At 49.7% G+C, this 20,948-nt stretch overlaps 1 protein-coding gene, 1 long non-coding RNA gene and 2 other non-coding genes across 4 annotated transcripts; 3 read left to right on the forward strand and 1 right to left on the reverse strand.

Annotated features, from left to right (window-relative positions):
- Positions 1–2,533: 2,533 nt before the first annotated feature.
- LOC112995086 (uncharacterized) lies at positions 2,534–5,999 on the reverse strand. The gene is made up of 2 exons (XR_010387356.1): positions 5,549–5,999; positions 2,534–4,976 (listed from the first exon to the last, which is right to left on the reverse strand). It is a non-coding gene; the product is annotated as an uncharacterized LOC112995086 (long non-coding RNA).
- On the forward strand, positions 5,953–8,963 carry RPS11 (ribosomal protein S11). The gene is made up of 5 exons (XM_064505324.1): positions 5,953–6,103; positions 6,582–6,713; positions 6,950–7,025; positions 7,738–7,867; positions 8,788–8,963. Exons 1-5 carry the CDS (start codon positions 6,089–6,091, stop codon positions 8,909–8,911), a joined length of 477 nt encoding a protein of 158 aa, XP_064361394.1. The 5' UTR covers positions 5,953–6,088; the 3' UTR covers positions 8,912–8,963.
- On the forward strand, positions 7,164–7,254 carry LOC112995088 (small nucleolar RNA SNORD35). The gene has a single exon (XR_003262088.1). It is a non-coding gene; the product is annotated as a small nucleolar RNA SNORD35 (small nucleolar RNA).
- LOC112995089 (small nucleolar RNA SNORD35) lies at positions 8,066–8,159 on the forward strand. Its single transcript, XR_003262089.1, has one exon. It is a non-coding gene; the product is annotated as a small nucleolar RNA SNORD35 (small nucleolar RNA).
- Positions 8,964–20,948: the final 11,985 nt, after the last annotated feature.

Consider the following 20,948-nt stretch of genomic DNA (forward strand, 5'->3'; position numbering starts at 1 on the left):
CATGCTCTTTCCAGGGACTTAGCTGTGACTGAATGGTCCTCTGGATTCTCCTTCTTTCCTCTCTGAAAGATGGCAGTAATGTTAGGCTTTTTCCAGCCACAAGGGAACTCCTCCAATCATCCCAGTTTTTCACAGATAATAGACAGGAGCCTGGAAATCACACCAACTGGAGACCTAAGAAAAAACACATCCCTATTCAGGAGTTAAGCTGCAGGGCAGAGCGAAGAAAAAGGGTGTTGGGGGGTCAGATTGCCGTGTGTCAAACCTCTTTACGGCAGTTCAGAGAATGGGTGCTCTAATCTGCAGGCTGCACCCTGAAAAAGCTCAAATTGGGCAGCACTGCCGGGCAGGCGGCATGGGACCCCCTGCATTCGGTCCATGTGGGAAGCTCCTGAGGAAGCTGAGTAGACACATCAGAGCAGGAATTTATCACCCAAAAAACAGGTGGAATAGAGACCACTCTAGCTTTCAGGGACCAGTGCAGCTACTGAGTCCTAGAGGCACAGGTATTCAGGACCAGAAAGGCAGTGTCAGTAGAGATGGCTAAAGACCAGCACAGGCTTGAAATCAGGCACCTGATTCCTAAACAGATGTTAGAATCGAAAGGGCACATGGCTAGCAGTAATTCCACAACTCCACCAGGCTACGACAAAATATCTGCAAACACTGATGGGCCCAGATGTGTTCCCACACCTTTGCACCTCACCAGCCTGACTATAAAACATGCTGTTTTACTCAGCAGGGCATCAGATGAGCTGAAGACTACAGTGATCTGACACAGATGTCTTACAAATATTCCTGCCTAAATCTTGCCACTGTAACATCAAAACACCTGGGCAGAAATATCATTCTTGAAATGTTTCTCTCTTCTTGTGACTGATTTAGCAGATTCAATGCACCCATTCCATCTAGGCACAGTGAGTGTCAGTTAAGCCTATCAGGAAATACTGTGTAGGCTGTAACTTGCTGCCAAGGCACAAGGGAATTTATGAGAGCTGGTACCTTGGCACATTTGATAGCTGAAAGGTGCTGCCACGGGGAGTCCGCAACCCTGACTACTGCGCTGGGCAGGCTGGCAAGGCAGTCCTTCTTCTTCTGTGGGGGCACTTCTTACGAAAACACAGGCTTGTCTGGAGAAAAGCAATATTACAAATAAAGTAAGGAGCAGATCAACGTCTAACTAAACAATTAAAGACATAAAATGTACTGATCACACAATGCTAAAATGTTTGGAGCTTGAGAGTACTTAACATATGGATAAAGTAGCTGATCAATCAACGCACGATAGACATGATAGGAATGCCACTGGTATAAAACATTATGCAACAAACAAGGATCTAATTAAATATATGTAAAAAGGAATCATAGTTTGAATTCATTTCTGCTGCAGTTATACCCCACTGTGTACTAACCATCAACACAGTGTCGTTCTTGCCATCTACAGCTTTGCTGAGATTAAGAAACCAGACAAACAAATTCAGCACTCCATGCTGCTTTGAAGTGAGCAAGACTGAGAATGCACCCATTCCCAGAGCAAGACCCCAGCGCAGCTAGTGGTGCCCTGGAGTGTCTGTAGCACACGTGTCCCTGGAGAGCCAGAAGTCCCTGAATGCAAACAGTGGCCAACTGGGAGAAGCAAGAAATCTTGGGATCCACACAGAATAACAGAATTACAGAATGGATGAGGTTGGAAGGGACCTCTGGAGATCATCTAGTCCAACCCCCCTGCTCAAGCAGGGTCACCTAGAGCACATTACCCAGGACCATGTCCAGATGGCTTTTGAGCATCTCCAAGGAGACTCCACAACCTCCCTGGACAACCTGTTCCAGTACCTTCACAGGAAAGAAATTTTTCCTCATGTTCAGACGGACCTTCCTGTGTTTCAGTTTGCACTCCTTGCCTCTCATCCTGTCACTGGGCACCACTGAGAAGAGTCTGGCCCCATCCTCTCTACACCCTCCTTTCAGATACTTAAACACATTGATAAGATCCTTCCTCAGCCTTCTCTTCTCCAGGCTGAACAGGCCCAGCTCTCTCAGCCTCTCCTCATATGGGAGATGCTCCAGTCCCTTCATCATCTTAGCAGCCCTTCAGTGGTCTCGCTCCAGCAGCTCCATGTCTCTCTTGTCCTGGGGAGCCAGAACTGGACCCAGCACTCCAGGTGTGGCCTCACCAGGGCTGAGCAGAGGGGCAGGATCCCCTCCCTCGACCTGCTGGCAACGCTCTGCCTAATGCACCCAGGACACCACTGGCCTTCTTGGCCACACGGGCACCTTGCTGGCTCGTGGTCACCTTGGTGTCCCCCAGGACCCCCAGGTCCTTCTCCGCAGAGCTGCTCTCCAGCAGGTCACCCCCAGCCTGTCCTGGTGCAGGGGGTTATTCCTCCCCAGGGGCAAGACTACGCTTCCCTGTGTTGAACTTCATGAGGTTTCTCTCTGCCCATTACTCCAGCCTGTCCAGTTCTGAATGGCAGCACAGCCCTCTGCTGTATCCCTGTGTTTTTAACTCCTCTCCAACACATCACACCACACCTTCACACTACTGTCCTTTTTTATTAAACTATGCATGGTAGCACAGCAGGTAACACAGAAATGCAGGTCTGGAAGGGAACTTCAGTATGTCATAAAGTTCAAAGCTACACAATGGTAAAGGATCAAGCCACCACAAACAGATCACGTTCAGTAGGTATTAGTCTATGTTAAAAACTTTCAGTGAAAGCAGTTCCATAATCTCTCTTGACAACTTAATGCTGCAGGTCATAAAACAAGAGCACCAGGATTTTCTGGTTTCTTCCTGTATCATTTCAAAGTACTTCAGAACTTTCTCTCCAGCTGCCAGAAAAAAACAGTCAATACCTGCTACCGAGGCACCGCTGTTTTTCTCAACTCAATTTCTGAAGCTAACGAAGCTTCTTTCAGTTTCCTGTGTAATGGCAACATGGATTTTGCATATTTCCTTATGACAAAGGCTTGATGGTATCTTGTACAGCCAGACAATACCCAGAGGAAAACTTCCTCTCTTGCGGGACAATGTGTATGCTTTACCTTTGACACTTCCTTCTCAGACACACAAAATTTTCTTAAGTTGTTTCCTGCTGAGGGTCATCAAAAGAAATTCTCAGCAGTGTCCTGACGGTTCTTAAACAAATGGGTACTAGCAGGTCAGCGTAAAAGCACCCTCTACCACTGTTCTGGCGCATTAGCAACATTTGGAGAGAAGATTCCTCATCTCTCAGTCTGGATGATGCATTTTGATGAAGGGCTTCTCTTTCTTCTTTGCTTTCCAGCACCCCACCACTGTTGACGTTCTCCCATAAAGCAGAAGCACTGTGCTCTGCCACTGATAACCGGGGTTCCTGATTAACCCATTGTGTGAAACGCCCTTTTGCTTTGTTTTAGACCATCAGGACCAAGCTTGGCAGTTTGATAACGCCATCTTCATCCTCTGTATTCAAACAGATCTGTCCCTTGTGGACACAGCTATTCTGTAACTGCTGCTGCAGCTGCTGCATCCAAAGATGACACTCTCTTCACAGGCCACAGGTTGATTTGAGAAGCTGCAAAACACCTACAGAATTTGCCCACCTAAAAGAGAAAAAAATTGCTATCATTTCTTCTTCCCCTGCTCTTCACAATTCCTGCTGAGTTAAAGGCATTAGATGACTCAATTTCATTTTCAGTGTCAGATGAGTAAGGAAATGTTACTTTTTATTCATCGGCTTATGGGTAATTTGTGGAAAAGAATGGTAATTTTCAAGAGTTTGCTAGGTATCTCTCTTTCATGTTGCTTTCTCCCAGAAAGTTTGAAAGGACTTTGAAGACAATAAACACAAGAATCCCTGAGATCTTCCCATGGGCTACTCAAGACCATGACACTGCAGTAACTCCACTGCAACTGCCTTATCCAGACTCTTATTTAAACATAGGAAGATCAGTGTCGCAATGACCAAAATTAAAAAATATTCTTTGCCCTCCTCCTGGCCAGGCAGCAGCCCACTTCAGCCCACTGAGTGGGATCTTCCCACATCCCTGTCTGGATCATAGATCCACAGCCCTTTCTAAGTGGACATTTGCTTTGATTCTCTTCCATATCCTGCTTTCCCCAGAAGTGAAATTTGAAAGCTGCTCCATTCTTGATATATTTAAATCTGGCAAACAGTTCCCAATACTGGTTTGTTACAAAGCAGGGCAGCTTTTTTGCTAGGTGCTTGTAAGAAATTCATATGCTCTTTTACACACCCTTCCCCTGTGCTTGTTCTCCAAGAAAGTCAGAGTTGTATCTGGCACATGCTCCTCCCTTTTACGAAAGACCAATGTTTGCACACCCTGCCCCACTTCCATAACTTTAGAAAACCATTGCAACCGTGTGTAAGGTGGCGCTGGGTTAGCAGGAAGTGTCTCCAGCATGACCTGTAACAAGGTTAGCAGTGGAGGACCCATGGCAAGGCAAGAGCACCTCCGAGGAAACAACAGCTGAAAAGCAGTAGAGGAAACCAGAGGTCCACCCAGGATTGTGTAGCCTGGAGAAGACTGGGGGGGGATGGGGCCAGACTCTTCTCAGTGGTGCCCAGTGACAGGCCAAGCGGCAACGGGCACAAACTGAAACACAGGAAGTTCAGTCTGAACATGAGGAAAAACTTCTTTCCTGTGAAGGTGCCTGAACTGAGCACTGGAGCAGGTTGTCCAGGGAGGCTGTGGAGTCTCCTTCCTTGGAGATATTCAAAAGCCGTCTGGACACGGTCCTAGGCAGCCTGCTCTAGGTGACCCTGCTTGAGCAGGAGGGTTGGACTAGACGATCTCCAGAGGTGCCTTCCAACCTCACCCATTCTGTGATTCTGTGAACCCCTGTACACCTGCAACATCCACACCATCCTTTAGCAAGGAGTTCCACGATCAACTCTTGCATGAAGAACAAGCTGCTCTTTGTTTAGCACCGGACTCCTGCTAAGTTCCTTTTACAGTCCCTGTTGCTTCCACTGGAAGGGACAGTGAACAGTAAATCACTACTCATACAAGTTAACTCTTTATTACTAGAAATGACTTTGATTTTAGCAGCAAAGTTCCTCCACGCACTCAACCCCTAACAAGGCAGAGATGATGACTAACAGATAACACAATGGAACATGAGTTCTAAAAAGCCATTATCCTCCCCTTCATCTTCAAGCAATTGATTAATTAGGTGGCATGCAGTAAACATGGCACCATATGCTGGTTTAATATAACTTTATTTGCATCACAATAAATTCAAATTGTACAGTTATCTATATATAAAACTAAGCAAAGACAGATTTACTGCCCTTTCTGAGGGACCCTGCTGTGTAATAAATCTGTCAGGAGGCCACGATCACTGAGAATTCAAATTTAGGTCCAACTCTGGTAATATTGCTAATAATTTCTGAACAAGGCCTTGAGGCAATACAAATATTTGTCCAGACCCAGAGCTACCCACCCTGAACATCCCCAATCTTGTGGAATTCAGGCTGTACACGTGACTTACAGCCCTTCTTTGTCAGTATATGCCCTCACAGTTGGTTATAAGTGTCCCCACCTGCTTCTGCTGCTCAGGGAGTTTGGGAAAACCCAGCCCAGCCAGGGTAGCACTCAGGATCTCATTTGAGTAAGATTTCAAGGGAGCCTTTGCTTCCACAGTTACTGCAGAAATTCAGGGGCTCCAGATATAAGGCAACACCCATCATCATCCAAACCCTTCCCTTGAACAATAAATGCAGGGAATGTAATCCGGGGCTGCCTTAATTACAGCAAGGACCCGAACCTTTTTGGCTCCCCATGGCGGGCCCCGGAGAAAACGCTCACCGGGCCAGGCCGGCCAAGCCGGCCCGAACCGGCCCGAACCGGCCCGGACCCAGCCGCCCCCCCCACGCCGGCCTCGGCGCCCCTGAGGCGGCGGAGCGCACTACGGCAGCCGGCGGGGCCCAAACCGCGCCCTTCCCGCCGCGGCAACCTCTCCTCCTCCGCCCGCGCCGCCGCTGCGCCGTGAGGTCACTTCCGGCGCGCCACCTCGCCCCGCCCCCCCGCATAAGCGGCGCCGCGCGGTGGCCGCGGCCTCTTTGGCAGCGCGCGGGCCAAGATGGCGGACACGCAGGTGGGCGCCGCGCGGCACCGGGCCGCTCCGGGCTCCTGGGGCCGGGCGGGGGCCGCCGGGGCCGCAGCGGGGGCCTGCGACCGCCTGGGGGCTTGGTTGGGGCGGCGAGAGGCTCGTGGCTTGTGGCCCAGGGCTGACGGGCGGGCGGCGGCGTGCCGGGTGGGGGAGGGGCGGGGCTCCCGGTGCCGGTGGGGTGCTGTGACCTGGGGGGAGGGGAACGGGTCCCCGGTGCCAGTGAAGAACCAGGCCCCGGGGGGGGGAAGGGTTCCCGGTGCCGGTGAGGCGCCGTGCCCCGAGTGGGGTTTCCCAGTGCCGGTAAGAAACCGTTCTCCAGGCCTAGGCTGTGTCTCCTGGTGCCGGTGAGTTTCCGTGTCCCCGGGGGTGGGGAAGGGGCTCTGGGTGCCGGTGAGGTGCTGTGTCCGTGTTGGGGGGGTTGGTGGCAGTGGGATCCCGGTGACACCCCTCTCTCTCTCCCCAGACTGAGCGGGCTTACCAGAAGCAGCCCACGATCTTCCAGAACAAAAAGCGAGTGCTGCTGGGTGAGGGGGGCAAGGAGAAGCTGCCCCGCTACTACAAAAACATCGGCCTCGGCTTCAAGACCCCCAAGGAGGTAGGACCCGGCCTCCCTGCAGGGCCGCAGGCAGGGATACCTCAGTCGTTCATGCTGCTCTGGCTCAGAGTCCGCTCCCTTTGTATCCCTGGGGACATGCGGATCCTGCCACATGGTGGTGGGTGTCAGGTTGCAGGCAGACGCGGTTGTTACGGCTCCTCTGAGCATGGTTGCAGGGGTGTCCTGTGGTACCTGAGCTCTGTTCACCCAGATGCTGACACACACTTCTCTTGCAGGCTATTGAGGGCACCTACATTGACAAGAAGTGTCCCTTCACCGGTAATGTCTCTATTCGTGGCCGAATCCTGTCAGGTGAGCTGCAAAGGTTCCCTAAGGAGCAATGCCTCAAATGTAATCTTGTGACTGCCCTACCGTGAGCAAACATACAAAGCCCATGATCTGGGAGCGTCTGTCGAGAACTGCCTGGAAAGTCAGATGTGGTCCTTGAGCTGCACGTGATGCCATTCTCACGATGGTCTTCCAAGTCTCATGGTGAAGGGGCTTTGACGACAGTGCCACACGGCTTTGCTGATGCTTGGTGAAAGGACCTGGTTTTGGTAGCTCCTCTAGATGGGCTGTTCTGCAGCACAGGTGCTGACATAATGCAACAGTATGTGATGCAAGGAACATAACTGTAGTAAGCATATCATTGTATGCTTAGAAGGTCTTTGAAAAGACAAAGGATATAAGTTATTTTATAATACAGTGCCAGTTTGAAGGCTGCAGATGGCAGCAAGCTGGAAAGAGAGCCTTTTTACCCTGGCAGGATTAGGGTCCTAGAGCACCCCTCCAAGGGTGCCTTCGAACTTATTATTAAGGTATCTTAGGAGCAATTACTGGAATTATGGGTTACTGCTTTCAGATCTCAAACGCCACTTGTCACTGCCAATGTTCTTGAACAGCTCTGCTAAAAGTCTTTGTTCTCTATTAGTTATAAATCAAATCTCCAACCCAGTTTACTAATGGTCTGTGTTTGCTTGCTTGCTCTCATCATTGTAATATTCCCTCCCATTTTGTCACCCAGGTGTGGTTACCAAGATGAAGATGCAGCGCACCATTGTCATCCGCAGGGATTACTTGCATTACATCCGCAAGTACAACCGTTTTGAAAAGCGCCACAAGAACATGTCTGTGCATCTCTCCCCCTGCTTCAGGTTTGTAGAAGTCTGTTGTGTCTAGCAGTGATGGGAGGAGAGTTACCGTGTGGGGATCACATGTACAGAAGTAGCACACATGCTCAGGATGTCTGTCTAATATGCTGAACTCACGTTCTGTGTAAGAACTGAAGTGAGCATGCGCTTCAGTGCCACACATGTAGTTTTGTTGCTGTTTCTGACCTGGAACCTGTTTGCTGGTGGTGATGTCTAAATTCACGATGGTCTTCAGAGCCCCTGTTGGTGAAGGGGAGCTGCTGACAGTGCCAGTGGCAATTGCTGAACCGTAAGACATGTTCTGGTCAGTCTGCCTGTTGTGCTGTAAAACTGGAGAGCTGCGGCCTGCGGCTTTACAATGTTTGAGAAAGGATGACAAACTTAGACAAACTGAGGTTGCCGAAGTAAATGCTGAGGCCAGAGGGAGCAGGTCCAAACACGTCATTTTTCTCTGCTGAATGCCTCCTACACCCATCTTTGGTACACAGAATTTTCAGGAAAAACCTGGCCTGGTATTTCAGTCCAGTTGATTTGGCCAAGTTTAAGCCTGTGTGTGACTGAAAGCAAAATTGGTTTCTGGAGGGTTTCCCTTCAGATGCTCAGTGCTCATTCTGCATTTGTGAAAAGCTTGCATTTAGTCTTAATAGGATTGAGTTTGAGCAAACGTGGAATGACAGACTCCAAGGCCTTGTGGCAGCAGGGGAGGATGACCGCTTCTTTTTAAGCAGATTCTCACCCTAGCGGCGCTTAAGGTTCTAAAATAAGCAGAAGGTACCATTTAAGTACACCAAGTCACTTTCAGTATTGTATTATGCAGTGGCATTTCTGGCATCACGTAATGCATATACATCTGTGGTACAGAACTCACTAACTATACATGCAGAAAATTCAGAACCACTAAGATACCTGTGATGTCTTTGCAGGGATGTCCAGATTGGGGATATTGTCACTGTGGGAGAGTGTCGTCCCCTCAGCAAGACTGTCCGATTCAATGTCCTCAAAGTCACAAAGGCTGCTGGTACCAAGAAGCAGTTCCAGAAGTTTTAAAAACAGCACATGGAAGATATTCAGGACAAATAAAACATTTTGTAAAAATGTACTCTGTGTGTATAATCTGAAATAAATAGCATAGGGTTGCAGTAGCATGTGTAAACTCGTAGGACTAGAAAAATGAGTGAAATAAGTATGTTTTGGGGGGAAGTTAAGAATATTGTGCAGATATTGTTCCAATATTTTGGGTTTTTCTACTCAGAAGAGAAGAGAGTGGAGTGGGTGAGGGAGAAGGGGTAAGAGTATTGTGCCTTTGTTAATAAATAGGAATGCTGGTATTTTTCTGTGGAACTGACATGCAATCTGTCTAGGACCAGTGAGTGAATGTTCTTCAAGATAAAGTGTGGTATAGTCAGCTGTCGAAGAGCATATTCAAAAGAAAAGTTGGCCTCTCTAATCGGTCTTCTCTCTTCCTGACTTTTGTATTCCAGGAAAGGCTGAACAAGACCTAAATATTTAACGTGTGGGAAACGTGTGCACAGGAAAGAAGCAAAAGGGCATGTGCTTTGTATGCTTTTTCACCCTTCCACAGCATAGCTGCAGAAGATAACAGATAGAAAATTACATAATTGGTTTAGAGTGTAAAGCCTCTTAGTGATAACAAAGGAAGTTATATATTTAAAGATTTCATTTTTCATAAGGCTTAAATATGTGCTTCAGGAGAAAGATGCCATGTGCTGTGTTGGCACAAAAAGGTGTCTAAGCACATTTTACAAGGATATGGTGTGTCAGCAGTTAAAGCAAATGGGAGTTAATGCTAAAGAAATTTTGCTCTTCCTGCAGATTTTTCTAAAGGTGATAGTTGGTTATAGCTCCTACAGTCATGGAAAAACATGTTATTCTTAGAACCAAATTAGTCCTTCATGTAGGATACTGATCCCACATTCAGGGCTTAAAAAAAAGGAAAAAACAGAAGTGATGGCATGATACAATATAGATGAAACTTCTGTCTTGTTTTACAGCAGGAAGAGCGTATATGATAAGAACCAGAGGTGGAACAGTCAAAATTCAGTGTTTTAACCCAATGTAGTTAAGCTGATAGTGTTTTCTTAACCCAACACCCATTTAAAATATCAAGAGGAAAAGAAACATGATTTTGAGCAAGAAAATGTGACCTGTGTTCTTGCAGACGCTAACTAGCCTAATGTTGACATAGCTCAGAATACAAAGTCTGCTGTTGGGTTTCTTCTACTTGTCATGAAGTGTCTGATACAATGGTAGGGCAGTGCTGAGGCTTGCATCTCTGTTCTGGTTGTTACAGCAGCTTGTATCAGATGGTGCTTCCATGTACACTTCCAGTGAGTTAGACTGTTTCTGGCAGCGTTGCTTACTGAATTAATGCTGAAGTGCTGCAAGAAATAAATGGTGCCCCACAGCTTGCAGAAAATCCTAGATCATGGTGATTTCTGCATTAACATGGGTCTGGCTTAGAAAAATCGTAGTAGTGTATATGTGAGAGCTTCTGGTTCATGCTGCTTTGATCTGTGAGGAATTAGGTGCAGATTAGGAGGAATGCTTGTTCTGAGGCAGGCTGGATATGTTATGAGTAAGGCTGCTGTGCCAGGAAGTTTTTTCTGCCTATCACTAAGTAACTAAATCCACAGACCTTGTGGGATGCTTGGGGCAGGGGTGGGAGAAGAGGAGCATGGGCTCAGCTGGTAGTACAGGATCCTTTCGAAGCACTGGCTGATGAGCAGCCAGCATCTGTGAGTGTCGGGGGCTCGATTTCCCAGGGCTGGGAGGATGTCTCAGCCTCCTGTTTCATCCCTGCTGTGGTTCCGCTGTGCCTCGTGCAGTGTGGCTGGGAAGGCAGCAGGTCAGGCCAGACTGGTGAAAATGAGGGGCCTGGTGCTTTCCGAAAGAGATGGAGGCGAGAGCTGAAATGGGTGTCACTGAGGAAGCTGGGGGAAGGTCCTGCAGGTTTGGAAAGGGCTCCCGGGATGTCCCTGGGTGCCAAGAAGTTAGGGAAGAGCCTGTGCATGGAAGTGCAGTTGGCAAAGCGGTGGAGCCAGGGAGCCCTGGGCTGTAGGACCGCTCTGGAGCGTGGTTGCCTGGCAGAGCGTTTACCTGACTGTCCCTGGGAGATGTTTCTGGCCCTGCGGACCAGCTGCCACGCAGCCCGTGCAGCTCCTTCGGGACGGAGCTGTTAGCTCTGGCTGTGCTGAGCGTGCTGGGCACTTCTTAGTGGGAGTCCCAGTATGCATCAAGCAGGTTCAAGTAAAATGTGAGTTGTTTACCACTTACAGCAGAACTAAATCAGAAAGGTCTCTCTGTCCCACTGCTTTGCTACAAAGGCTTTCCCAACACAAGAACGCCCTGGGGATTGGGGTTTTTCAGCATGGCTTGGCTTGCAGACCTGGCAAGAGCACGTTAGCTTTTCTAGCTGTGTGAGTGTATGTAATCTGTCCCTTAGAAGCTTTTAGAGGAAGAGATCAATCTGTTTCCCACTTACTCAGACACTATTCAAGTTAGAGGAGCAGCACCAGTAAGCAGTGTCTGAGGGTAAATTACATGACCCGGTGGGGCTCATTTAGCAGCTCACTGCTGCTGAACAGAAGAGGTCTCGCTGCCCTTCTGTCCCACGCACCCACTGGATCTCCTGCTCCGCAGATTTAACTCACTAACCTGGCAGAAAACAGTCAACTTTCCTTTTGTTCAGATTGTTTTCTGCTGGTTCAATGACTTGAATCTTCTCACGGTGGGGCCTGGCAAGTGCAGAGCACTGAGAGGGAAGGGAGAGGGGCTCCTAGCCTCAAGCGGGGTTGGGGGAAGAGTGTCCTGCTCTCCTGTGGGGAGCTGTTAGATCTGCTCATCCCCCTCCCTCAGAAGGTTAAGTGCTGCTTGGTCAGATGGGGAGTCAACTCAGTTAATTAGCAATGCCTTGATTCAGGGAGGGCTAAAACATGCTTTTCCCTTCCTTTCTTGCATACACTTGAGTGACTGAAGAGTCTGGGGCCACTGGACTTTGTTTTGTACCAGTCTTCATGTTAAAGATATTTGACTCAAAAAGCTAAGCAGGATTAATGCACCTTGCTGCTGGCTCCTCAGTACCGTCTTGCCTGGCGTTAGGCAACTACTTTTGGGATGCAAATAGTTTGGGTCCCTTTTTGCTAGGGACTCTATGATGCTGTGACAGTATCTGTATATTATATCTGTATTTGGGCACCACTGTAATGCAGGATAATCGTGCCAGGGGAGGGAAGGCAGAAAGACTGAGGAGCAGGCTTTTCCCCTTTTGTTCAAACCAGGGAGAGGGCTGGGAAATTGGGCAGGGAAAAATGCAGCAATTCAAAAGCAGCTGGAAAGAGGAAGGGTTAGTTATTATGGAGAAATGGCAAACAGCTGGGACAAGTCTCTTGAGAGTAAAAAACATCACCTCAAGATGAGGCAGGTGCCCTCAGGGTTGTGATATTTCATACAAGGAAACCCTGGCCAAATGGAATTGTACAAAATTTGGTTTGTGATATACGTGAAACAGGTGAGTGATCCAGAGGGAAAGAGAAGTTTGCACGTAAGGTCTGAAAGGAGGCATAACTTGTAGGCTGCCAGACAGCTCATCGTAAGAGCAGAGAGGTGGCACATCACTCTTCTGCTGCTGCTTTCACAGTAGTTGAGTCCAACCTGCAAAAATTAAGGAGACCCTCTCTGCCTAAAGCCTGTATTTTTAAAGCTAAAACCCACTGGAGATGATATTCACACTGCTCGTCATTTCCATGTAATAATGTGTATTAATAACGTACTAAAGCAGGTAAATCATCTGCTCTGGCTCAGAGGATGATGAACACTTTGGCATGGAAGAGGCACTTTACCTCCCCTTCACTACCAGGGAGCTTGTTACAGGGTTTCTCCAAGAGATCAGGTCTGAGCTCCAGCTCCTGTCCCGCTTGGGCTGCTGGGAGCGTTCGTGGGGATGCAGCTTCCCCGCGTTGGTGTCTACGTTGGGGCAGGAACGCTTCGGAGAGGGGACGGCGCTGGCAGGACGGTGCAGCGCGTGGTGGCCCTGGGGAAGGTGCAGAGCAGCTCAGTCACGCCTTTGGCTGCAGCGAGTGTTTTTTAACGGGAAATGCGGAAGGTGTTCCCAGGTATGTATTTTCCTAATCTACTGGTGGAAACATGCATTGAGCAGGTTGTGTGACGAAGCCAGAGCAGCTCAAGTGAAGGGTGAGGCACTGTCAACCAGGTGCCCCTCTGGAAGACGCAGGCTCGCTGCACGGTTTGTGGGAGCCGTCGTGAAACTCTGGGTCCCGCAGCCAGTGGTGACATAGGAAGGGCCAAGGGAGGAGAACCGCCCTGCCGACGCGTTTTGATATGCAGTCATGTCTCTGTGATTGCTACCAATGGGAAAATGTGTCTGGAAAGGGCAAACGCTGCGATGGAGGTAACTTACCCTATTTCCCTTCTGTGGACAACAGCTTGTGGCTCTGATCTGGCCCTTCGGTCTCCGATGTGGTTCATGGTGGCAGTGACCAGGCCCCCTGCTATCCCGAGACTTTCTGATATGTCGCAGCTGTCCCAACCTGCTCTGCTACTGTTTTCTGAGATTTTCATCAGTCTGGCCGGGCTACCAGGGAGCTTCCCTCCAGCTGCAGCCATGGTCCCCCGTGTCCCAGCACCTCCCCTCTGGTGCTAACGTGTCTCCCCCCGGACACGATCAACGGGTTGAGTCCTCCCGGTGCCTGTGGGAGAAGGCACGCGATTCACCCTGTTTCGGTGGACAGATGGCATAGGAAATGCTTTAATGCAGCCAAAGTGCGGAGTTTATTCCTGCCTTTCACCAGGAAGGGTCTTATTTAGAAGAGACTGACACTTCACTCCTACACAGGAGTTAAAAATATAAACCAGCCTACCTTTAGGAGGTGTTTAAAAGACATATTTCAGACCTGAAGTTCTGCAAATATAAAAGGCCATGCGCGCCAGGCCAACTCCCATTGCACCAGCAATCCCTGTATGGGCAGAAATATCCGTCATTGCGCTAGCAACGCCTGGCTCTTGCACCACTCGGATCGGGAGATCTCAGTGTGGCTTGGAAAAGCATCCAACAGCTGCTTCAGTTTTTCAAGGGGAAGAATGGAGGAAAATCGCAGAGGCTGGTTGTGGGGATGTTTAAAGGGGGAAGGAGGGAAGTGGGTGGACCGAGAGCAATCCCAATGTGAACCCAATCGTGTAGCTGAGGAAGGTGATGGCAACGGGGTGCGATGCTGCAACCCCCATGGCCGTGCGTGAAGGCCAAGGTGGCCGGGGTGCAGGAGGTGACGAGAGCATGGGTGCAGGCCGTGGGACGCGAGGAGATGGTGCGGTATCTCCAGGGGTGGCAAACAGCCAGGTGCTGGTCCAGGGCCAGGAGAGGGAGGATGCCAGACCCCGTCCCAGGGACCACGTGGACCAAGAGCGCCTGGGCCAGGCAGGCATCCAGGCCTATCTCCCGCAGCCTCAGCCAGGAGCTACCCGAGGCTTTGGGCTGGCCCAGGTGCCCCTCGCTACGTCTGTGCTGTGCTGCGCACCAGGCCTTTCCCAGCTCTTGTCTCTCCTGCCACAAAATGTTGCCGTCTTTGCATGTGTGGTTTTAAATAATTCAGCCTTATGGGAGATGTATTAAGATTCCCAAAACTCTTTCGGAGGTCTTTATTAGACCTTCTAATCAGCCCCTAATGGCCCTATGCCAAGTCCAGTTCAATGATTTTGTTGTGGCTGATGTTTGCTCTAAGGGTCTTCCTGCCAACTTGGCCGGCCTGAGTGTGAAAAAATTCAGCATTTTTACTATAACAGATTATGAGAGGCAAAATTTCACCAGAATTACAGTAGCTATCACTGAAGTTTTTAAATGAGACCTTAGCTTAGCCGTACTCTACCTCGGGTACCTTATCACCTTTAACAATTTAAAACAAACAGCTTTTTTTGCTTCCAAAAATTATGAGTGTTGGAAAATTGCACACTACGCTGGTACAATAAATGTTCCCATCAGCCGTGAGCAGCTGCACGTAGGGTTGGCCTGTGCTAAGAGCGGTAATGTCTCCATCGCGGCAGCGGCACCAGACACCCGCAATAAATATTTATGATCCGTGTCTGAAAAGCAGCTGTATGATGCATCTATATAATTACGTTGCAGCACTTTATATTCTATCAGCTACAGAGCAGGGAGCTAAGCGGCATCCACCGACCCCCCCACGGACTGATTAGGAAATGCAGAGTTTCTCCCGCGTGGAAGTTTTGCAGAAGCAGCCGAGCTGCGCTTGAGCCGAGGGCAGCGATTTCTCCCCAAACGGCGGTGTTTTATGGGAGTAGAGAGGTGAGCTGGGTCATCAGCAACCTGCTAGTTTCCTTTTGATCCCACATACAGATGCAGATAAACCTCATACTGAATTCAGTCAATGAAGCTCTAGAAGCTGGTAACAGAAATTAATGCTTCAGCCCCTTTTTAATGGAAAATAGGTCCTGGTCAATTAACTTCTGGAAGGAGTTTTATTAAGCAATTGCATAACATTCTCATTAAAAATGTATCAGCAAATCACACAGTAAGTGGGTTACAAAGTGATAGATTTCCAAATGTGTCTGTTAACTGATTTAAATATTAAATAGCTTTGAACCAAGGGTCCATCCTGATTCCAGCAATCACAGTCGCACTGGGTGAAGTTTACCAGTTATCAAGGAAAAGGAATATAAAATTGTTATTAATAGAAGTTGCGTTTTTTCCCCAGGCACATGACTCCTTATTTGGCTGGTTCGGAAATACGCCGCCGGGTTGGACCAGCGTTATGCAGTCCTCGCTGCTCCGTGTCAGTAATTTGGCTTTCATCCTTATTTATGAATTTCAAACACATCAGTCTTGGTGACAGGCTGGGGGTTGTATCCTGCAAAGAAGGGACTCCGAAGGGCCGCGCAGCCTGTGGTGGGGAATCGTGTGCAGAAAACCACCAGGGGCAGGTGGGCGGCACTGGGACCCTGCAGATGTTGTGGTCCTCGGGCACGTGGACAGGGAGATGCCCAGCAGACGCAGGGGGGTTATACGACACGTGCACGGGATGGTGAGACCCGCGCTGGCAGGAATACTCCACAAAGTGCTTTGAAAAGCTGCTGAGGGCTCAGAGGAAACCTGCAGAAGTGGGTTGGAACAGAAATTGTATTGTATTGGAGATAAGGAACCGAACTGTTGAGCTTAAATACGAGGAGGCTGAAAAACGTCTCGATTCAGGCTTTACGTTCCTACACAGGGAGAATGCATCCGATGCTGCGGTGATGTTCTTCCACCTGGAAAACCAAGAAAAACAAATTACTGTCAAGAGAGGCTGAACGCAAGGAAATGAGAAGGCTGTTCCATGGGAGGGCTGTTCAAACCGCTTTCATCTGGGGACAGCATAGGGTCATGGGCACAAGTGTTGAGAAATGGCCTAAAACTCAATACTTGCACCAAGGCAGTTTTTCCTGATCATTTACAGGATCAGGCCTTTTCTTCACCTACATAAGATCAATACAAATATACTCATGGTTTTCCAACTAATAGGCATCAGCCTGCTTGCTCACATTTTTAAGGCAGCATCCCTGGTGGAGGGTTAACTGCTGCTTAATGAAACTAAGCAGACATGTAAACAGGGGTTACCACTGCAAAGCTGAGAGTGAGGCGTTGTGTCCACATGGGAACAACTGCAGAGCAGTTGTTGAACTAGCAGGCCGACTTTTTAGCGATTGCTCGTTTTGCCTTCGGCAGGGAAAGACCTTCCAGGTAAGCCTTTAAAAACATGAACAGCTCGCAGAAAGTTGGGGCTCAATTTCTGCTGTTGGTCCAACTCGGGAACTTGATGGTGATGGGATGAGGGAGGCTCCTGCTCTGCCCCCCTAGAGCTACTAAACGATGGAAGAGCAGGAACGTCTTAGACGAGCTCTGTGCGTCGCCTGCTCCTGGAAGCTGCTCCCAGGTGGGCTCTGGGACGCTGGGAGACCCAGCAAGCCCATGGCGGGAGATGGGCCCTGCCAGGAGCCCCGTGGGGCTGCTGGGTGTCTCGGTCCTGTCCGTGGTCCTCCCCGGACGCGCTCGGCCCTTGTCCTGCCCGGAGGCAGCAACGGAGCCAGCCCGAGCGGGACACGCACGGTGCCAAGGCTGCCCCCGAAAAGCTCCTTGCCTCCCTGCCGCCCCCGTGGGGAGCATCTTTTACGAGTCAGCCGAGGCTCAACGAAGCTCTGTTTTGCTACCAAATACGTCCCCACATCCCCCCGATCTTTTTAGAAACAGCTCTGAGATATTTGCAAATAATGAACCATCTTCCCGGAGCCTGAAAGGACACCGGGGCTCCGTCTGGCAGCTCACGCACATGGTATGGAAAAACACGCCTCCACCTAAAACGGGGAGCAGATTTATACAGCCTTCGTGCCAAACTCTTCCGAGGTCCCCCGCTCAGTCGAGGCGCATCTGCCGTGTGCCTGCGCACGCCCGACGAGCCCCGAGCGAGCAACCGCGAGATCGTCTCGCCTTGGCATTTCAGGAAGGGGGAGAGAAGAACATGTTTATATTTAGAAGTAGTTATTTGTGAATTAGAAAAATGGATACTTTCGTTGCTGGCGCTGCCGGCTGCTTGGAGGGCAGGTGTATTTGTGTAATGCGTTTTTGAGCTCCAGAGCAGAGCGAGGCAAAGTCAAGAAACTCTGCCAACGTAGACAAAGGGCAGAATATTGCTCAGAAATAGCTGAATGATGTTGGAAACTGCAATAATTGAATTGGGATTAAATTTAACTGTACGAGGAACAAGGCCATGCACTACAGACTAACAAAAAGATATTTTTCTAGAAACCAGGATCTTATCTCTTAGGCAAAACAAAGAAGGTTCAGATGAAGACTATGAGCTACGTACGTAATATAGCTGCAAAATAAGTCAAAAAAAGACTGCGTAATGCAAAAGATCCTTGTTAGCTCAAGGCAAGTGTTTGTGCTGTGGCAGAGGGCAGTGGTAAGACCTCACCTGGAATAGCACACGCTGTTTTGTTCCAGAGAGGCCGTCTCAAACCCAAGCAGGAATGCAGAAGGACTACGGAAATGGCAGGGGAATCAGCAGCCGACTCTGAGAAAAGTAATTTGTAATACAGCTCAGCCTGCTTTGCCGTCTAAAGCTACAGTGGAGAGGAAAGGGAAGGAGAATGCAGAGAGAAAAGAAAATGGGGAAAATAAAATGCAGTTAAGCAAAAAGATGGTCTTGAAACAAAAAAGAGTAAGTTTAGAATGGTCCAGGATCAATCTGGGCTGGAAATTAGAAAAAGAAGTCGCAGCAACAGGGATGTGAGGTCTGGAACAGCTTCCGATTGGGGTAGCAGGGTGAAAACCTTGATGCCTCCAGCCCCAGTCCTGGGCCGGGAGGGGAGAGTCCCCATCCCTGGTATCCCGTCTGGGATGAAGGTGGTGGGGCCCTCCCAGCGTGGCAGGATCTCGCCATGGCCAGCCCGAGCACCCTGCCCTTCACAGCGGCTTTTGCTTCCCAGGCAGGCGAGGAATAGGAAACAGCGCTGGCAGCAAAGTCACAGGTGTGCCTTAAAATTCAAACCCTGCAATGAAAACAGCTTTGTAATGTGGACTCCCATAACTTTCTGAAATATTCCTGTTCTGGCCTGAACTTTTCCATCTCCATTCCACTGCTTTCTATCAGGAAATCAAACCAAAGCACATTTGGATATATCTCAGAGAGCGGAAAATGTTATCTGCCCACTGTATTTCTGGAATAAGGACACAAGAGACAGCAGATTCTTGAAATCCGAAAGCTACTTTGAGAAGCTAATAACAAATGATTTTCTTGTGTTAGGCACCTATGAAAGCCAAAAGCATAAATAAGTAAAAAAGAGATTAGCGAGATCAATCAATGGCTTGCAAACAGAGTGTTCTTTGTTTAGTCTCCAGCACCGGGGGACCCTAAATTATTGATGGAGAAGAGCTGGGAGGAAGCAATTTTTATCTGCCCTTCTGTTATAATCTTCCCTAAATAGCTGGTGGCTGCTGGAGAGCAGACAGTGCAAGAGGGATCTTTGGCCTGACTCAGTTCTGCCATGTCTTCAGTAGCTGGCTGAGGGGACATGTAGCAGTATCACATGTGGCCCTTACGGCAAAGCATGACCACAAGCGTGTCTACACGTGCCGTGTGCCGTGCAGACGGGGAGAACATTGACGAGGCGAAGGTTTTTAACCGCGATGGTTTGCACCACAGGGAAGCGTGTCTGGGGTTGCAGGGATGCATGGTTCTTGCTCCACCCTCCACTTTCCTCTCTGCGGTAGTTCGTCCCTGCACCCACCTCTGCTCCCACAAGCTGCTGCCTCCCGTGGGCCCAGTTTTGTCCCGTCTCAGGGAAGAGCCAGCACATTTCCGCTTAGCAGATTGATGTTTCTCCCCCACACGTCCCATAAAAATTCATCCTTCCTGACAGAGAATGGAGTAAGGAAAACAAAATTTCTCTCCCTTTGGAAATCGCCCTTTTCTCTGTCCTCCTGCCCACTCTGGACCCTGTAGCCCAGCATGGCCACGGTGGAGGCACCCAGTCACCGTTGGTGTCCTCCAGCCACAAAGTGCCCGCGGTGCAAAGCGGAGCAGCTGGGGCCAGGGGCGACCCATCAGCGCTGGGGTCTGTCCCAGGAGGTCTCCTCCATGCCCTGTCCCCAGGCACTGGAGAAACAGCCCCCGAACCCAAACCTGACGAGAGAGCGGACCTCCCAGCAGCACGATGGGCCTCCTGAGCCACCCAAGCTCACCAGTGTCACGCACCGAGGCACAGCGAAGGAAAAGCGGGGAGGGACCACGCAGCAGCGCCGGAGCAGCAGTGCCTGGTGGGGCCTCGCAGCTGCCTCCCCGGGCAGAACCAGGCACCTCGCAGCAAGAAGGTGTTGCTGAGCCTCCTTGAGCAGGGGACCAAGCTCCAAAAGCATCCTCCCATCACCCGCACACCACAGCTCGCTTCACCCGGACACCCATGCTCTGTCCACGGGCTCGTCACGCCCCGGCACCTCCCCGTGCCACAGCAGTCCTGCAAGACCTCATTCCTGGCAATGCAGCAATCTTAATTTCACCGCAGAGAAGTGCTTGCCTGAGCGTGCCGGGACCTTCACACGGGCTGTCTCCCATCTGCCCAGCAAGCCGACAGTTTCAGCATAAACCTCCAAAATAACCTCCGGCGATGACTCACTGAAAAGTCTTTCGGCCTCCCTCCTCCCCACGGCACCATTTACAGCGGGGCCATCGCTAGCGCACTGCACACAGCGGCCTTTAAGTGTCTGACATTCATAGAATTTTAATAATATTCCATTTGGGGGTTGTTTGTTTGTTTGTTTTCCTTCAGGCCAAACATGACACATCAACTAAAAGAAGGCAGATAACTGTTCTAAGGATGCAGCATCCAGGGTGTCGCTGGCAGTGCTGGGAGAAGCTGTCGGTTGTCACCAATAGCAAAGTCACAACTTCTCTGAGCATGAGCCAACACGGAGAGTAGAAGTCATAACTACGGGGTTTAATGCTCCACATCTGTAGAAGTTCACTTCCAGGGTTGAGAAACAGGATAAATACTCCTTTTCCGCTTTGTTCTGCATTCCAGTAACTCACCCTGAACCACAGGCACCGAACACCTCCTTCACACCCCGCCTTCAAACCCATTTTTTTCCAGGACGCCTGACACAAAAGCAGACTACAATAATAACTTGATTAAAAAAGAGTTCTGGGATCAAAAACTTGTTTATATACAGAACAGCACAGTCTGCCTATATAAAGTGCATGTACAACGCAGGCAGGATCCGATCCTGGTCCCGCGCCCTTGCCGCACTTCCCTTTGGGGAAGCCCTTGGGGCACTAAGTTGCTCCGGCATGTTGCAAGATCAAAGAGAATAAGCACAGTTATAGCCCAAAAACAGCTCAGAGCACTGGACAGGTGGGAGTCCGGCCAGGGCACAGCAGTGCTGACTTCTCCCATGGTAAGGCGCAGGACTGGCAAACCAGTGACAGGAACCAAGCAGTTATTCTTTCCAAAAACTGACATCCTCCCTTCTCCTCCCTGGCATGGACCCTGCAGTGTCTATTTT

Source organism: Dromaius novaehollandiae, chromosome 1 (genome assembly GCF_036370855.1).
Source record: "Dromaius novaehollandiae isolate bDroNov1 chromosome 1, bDroNov1.hap1, whole genome shotgun sequence".
Taxonomy (NCBI): Eukaryota; Metazoa; Chordata; class Aves; order Casuariiformes; family Dromaiidae; genus Dromaius; species Dromaius novaehollandiae.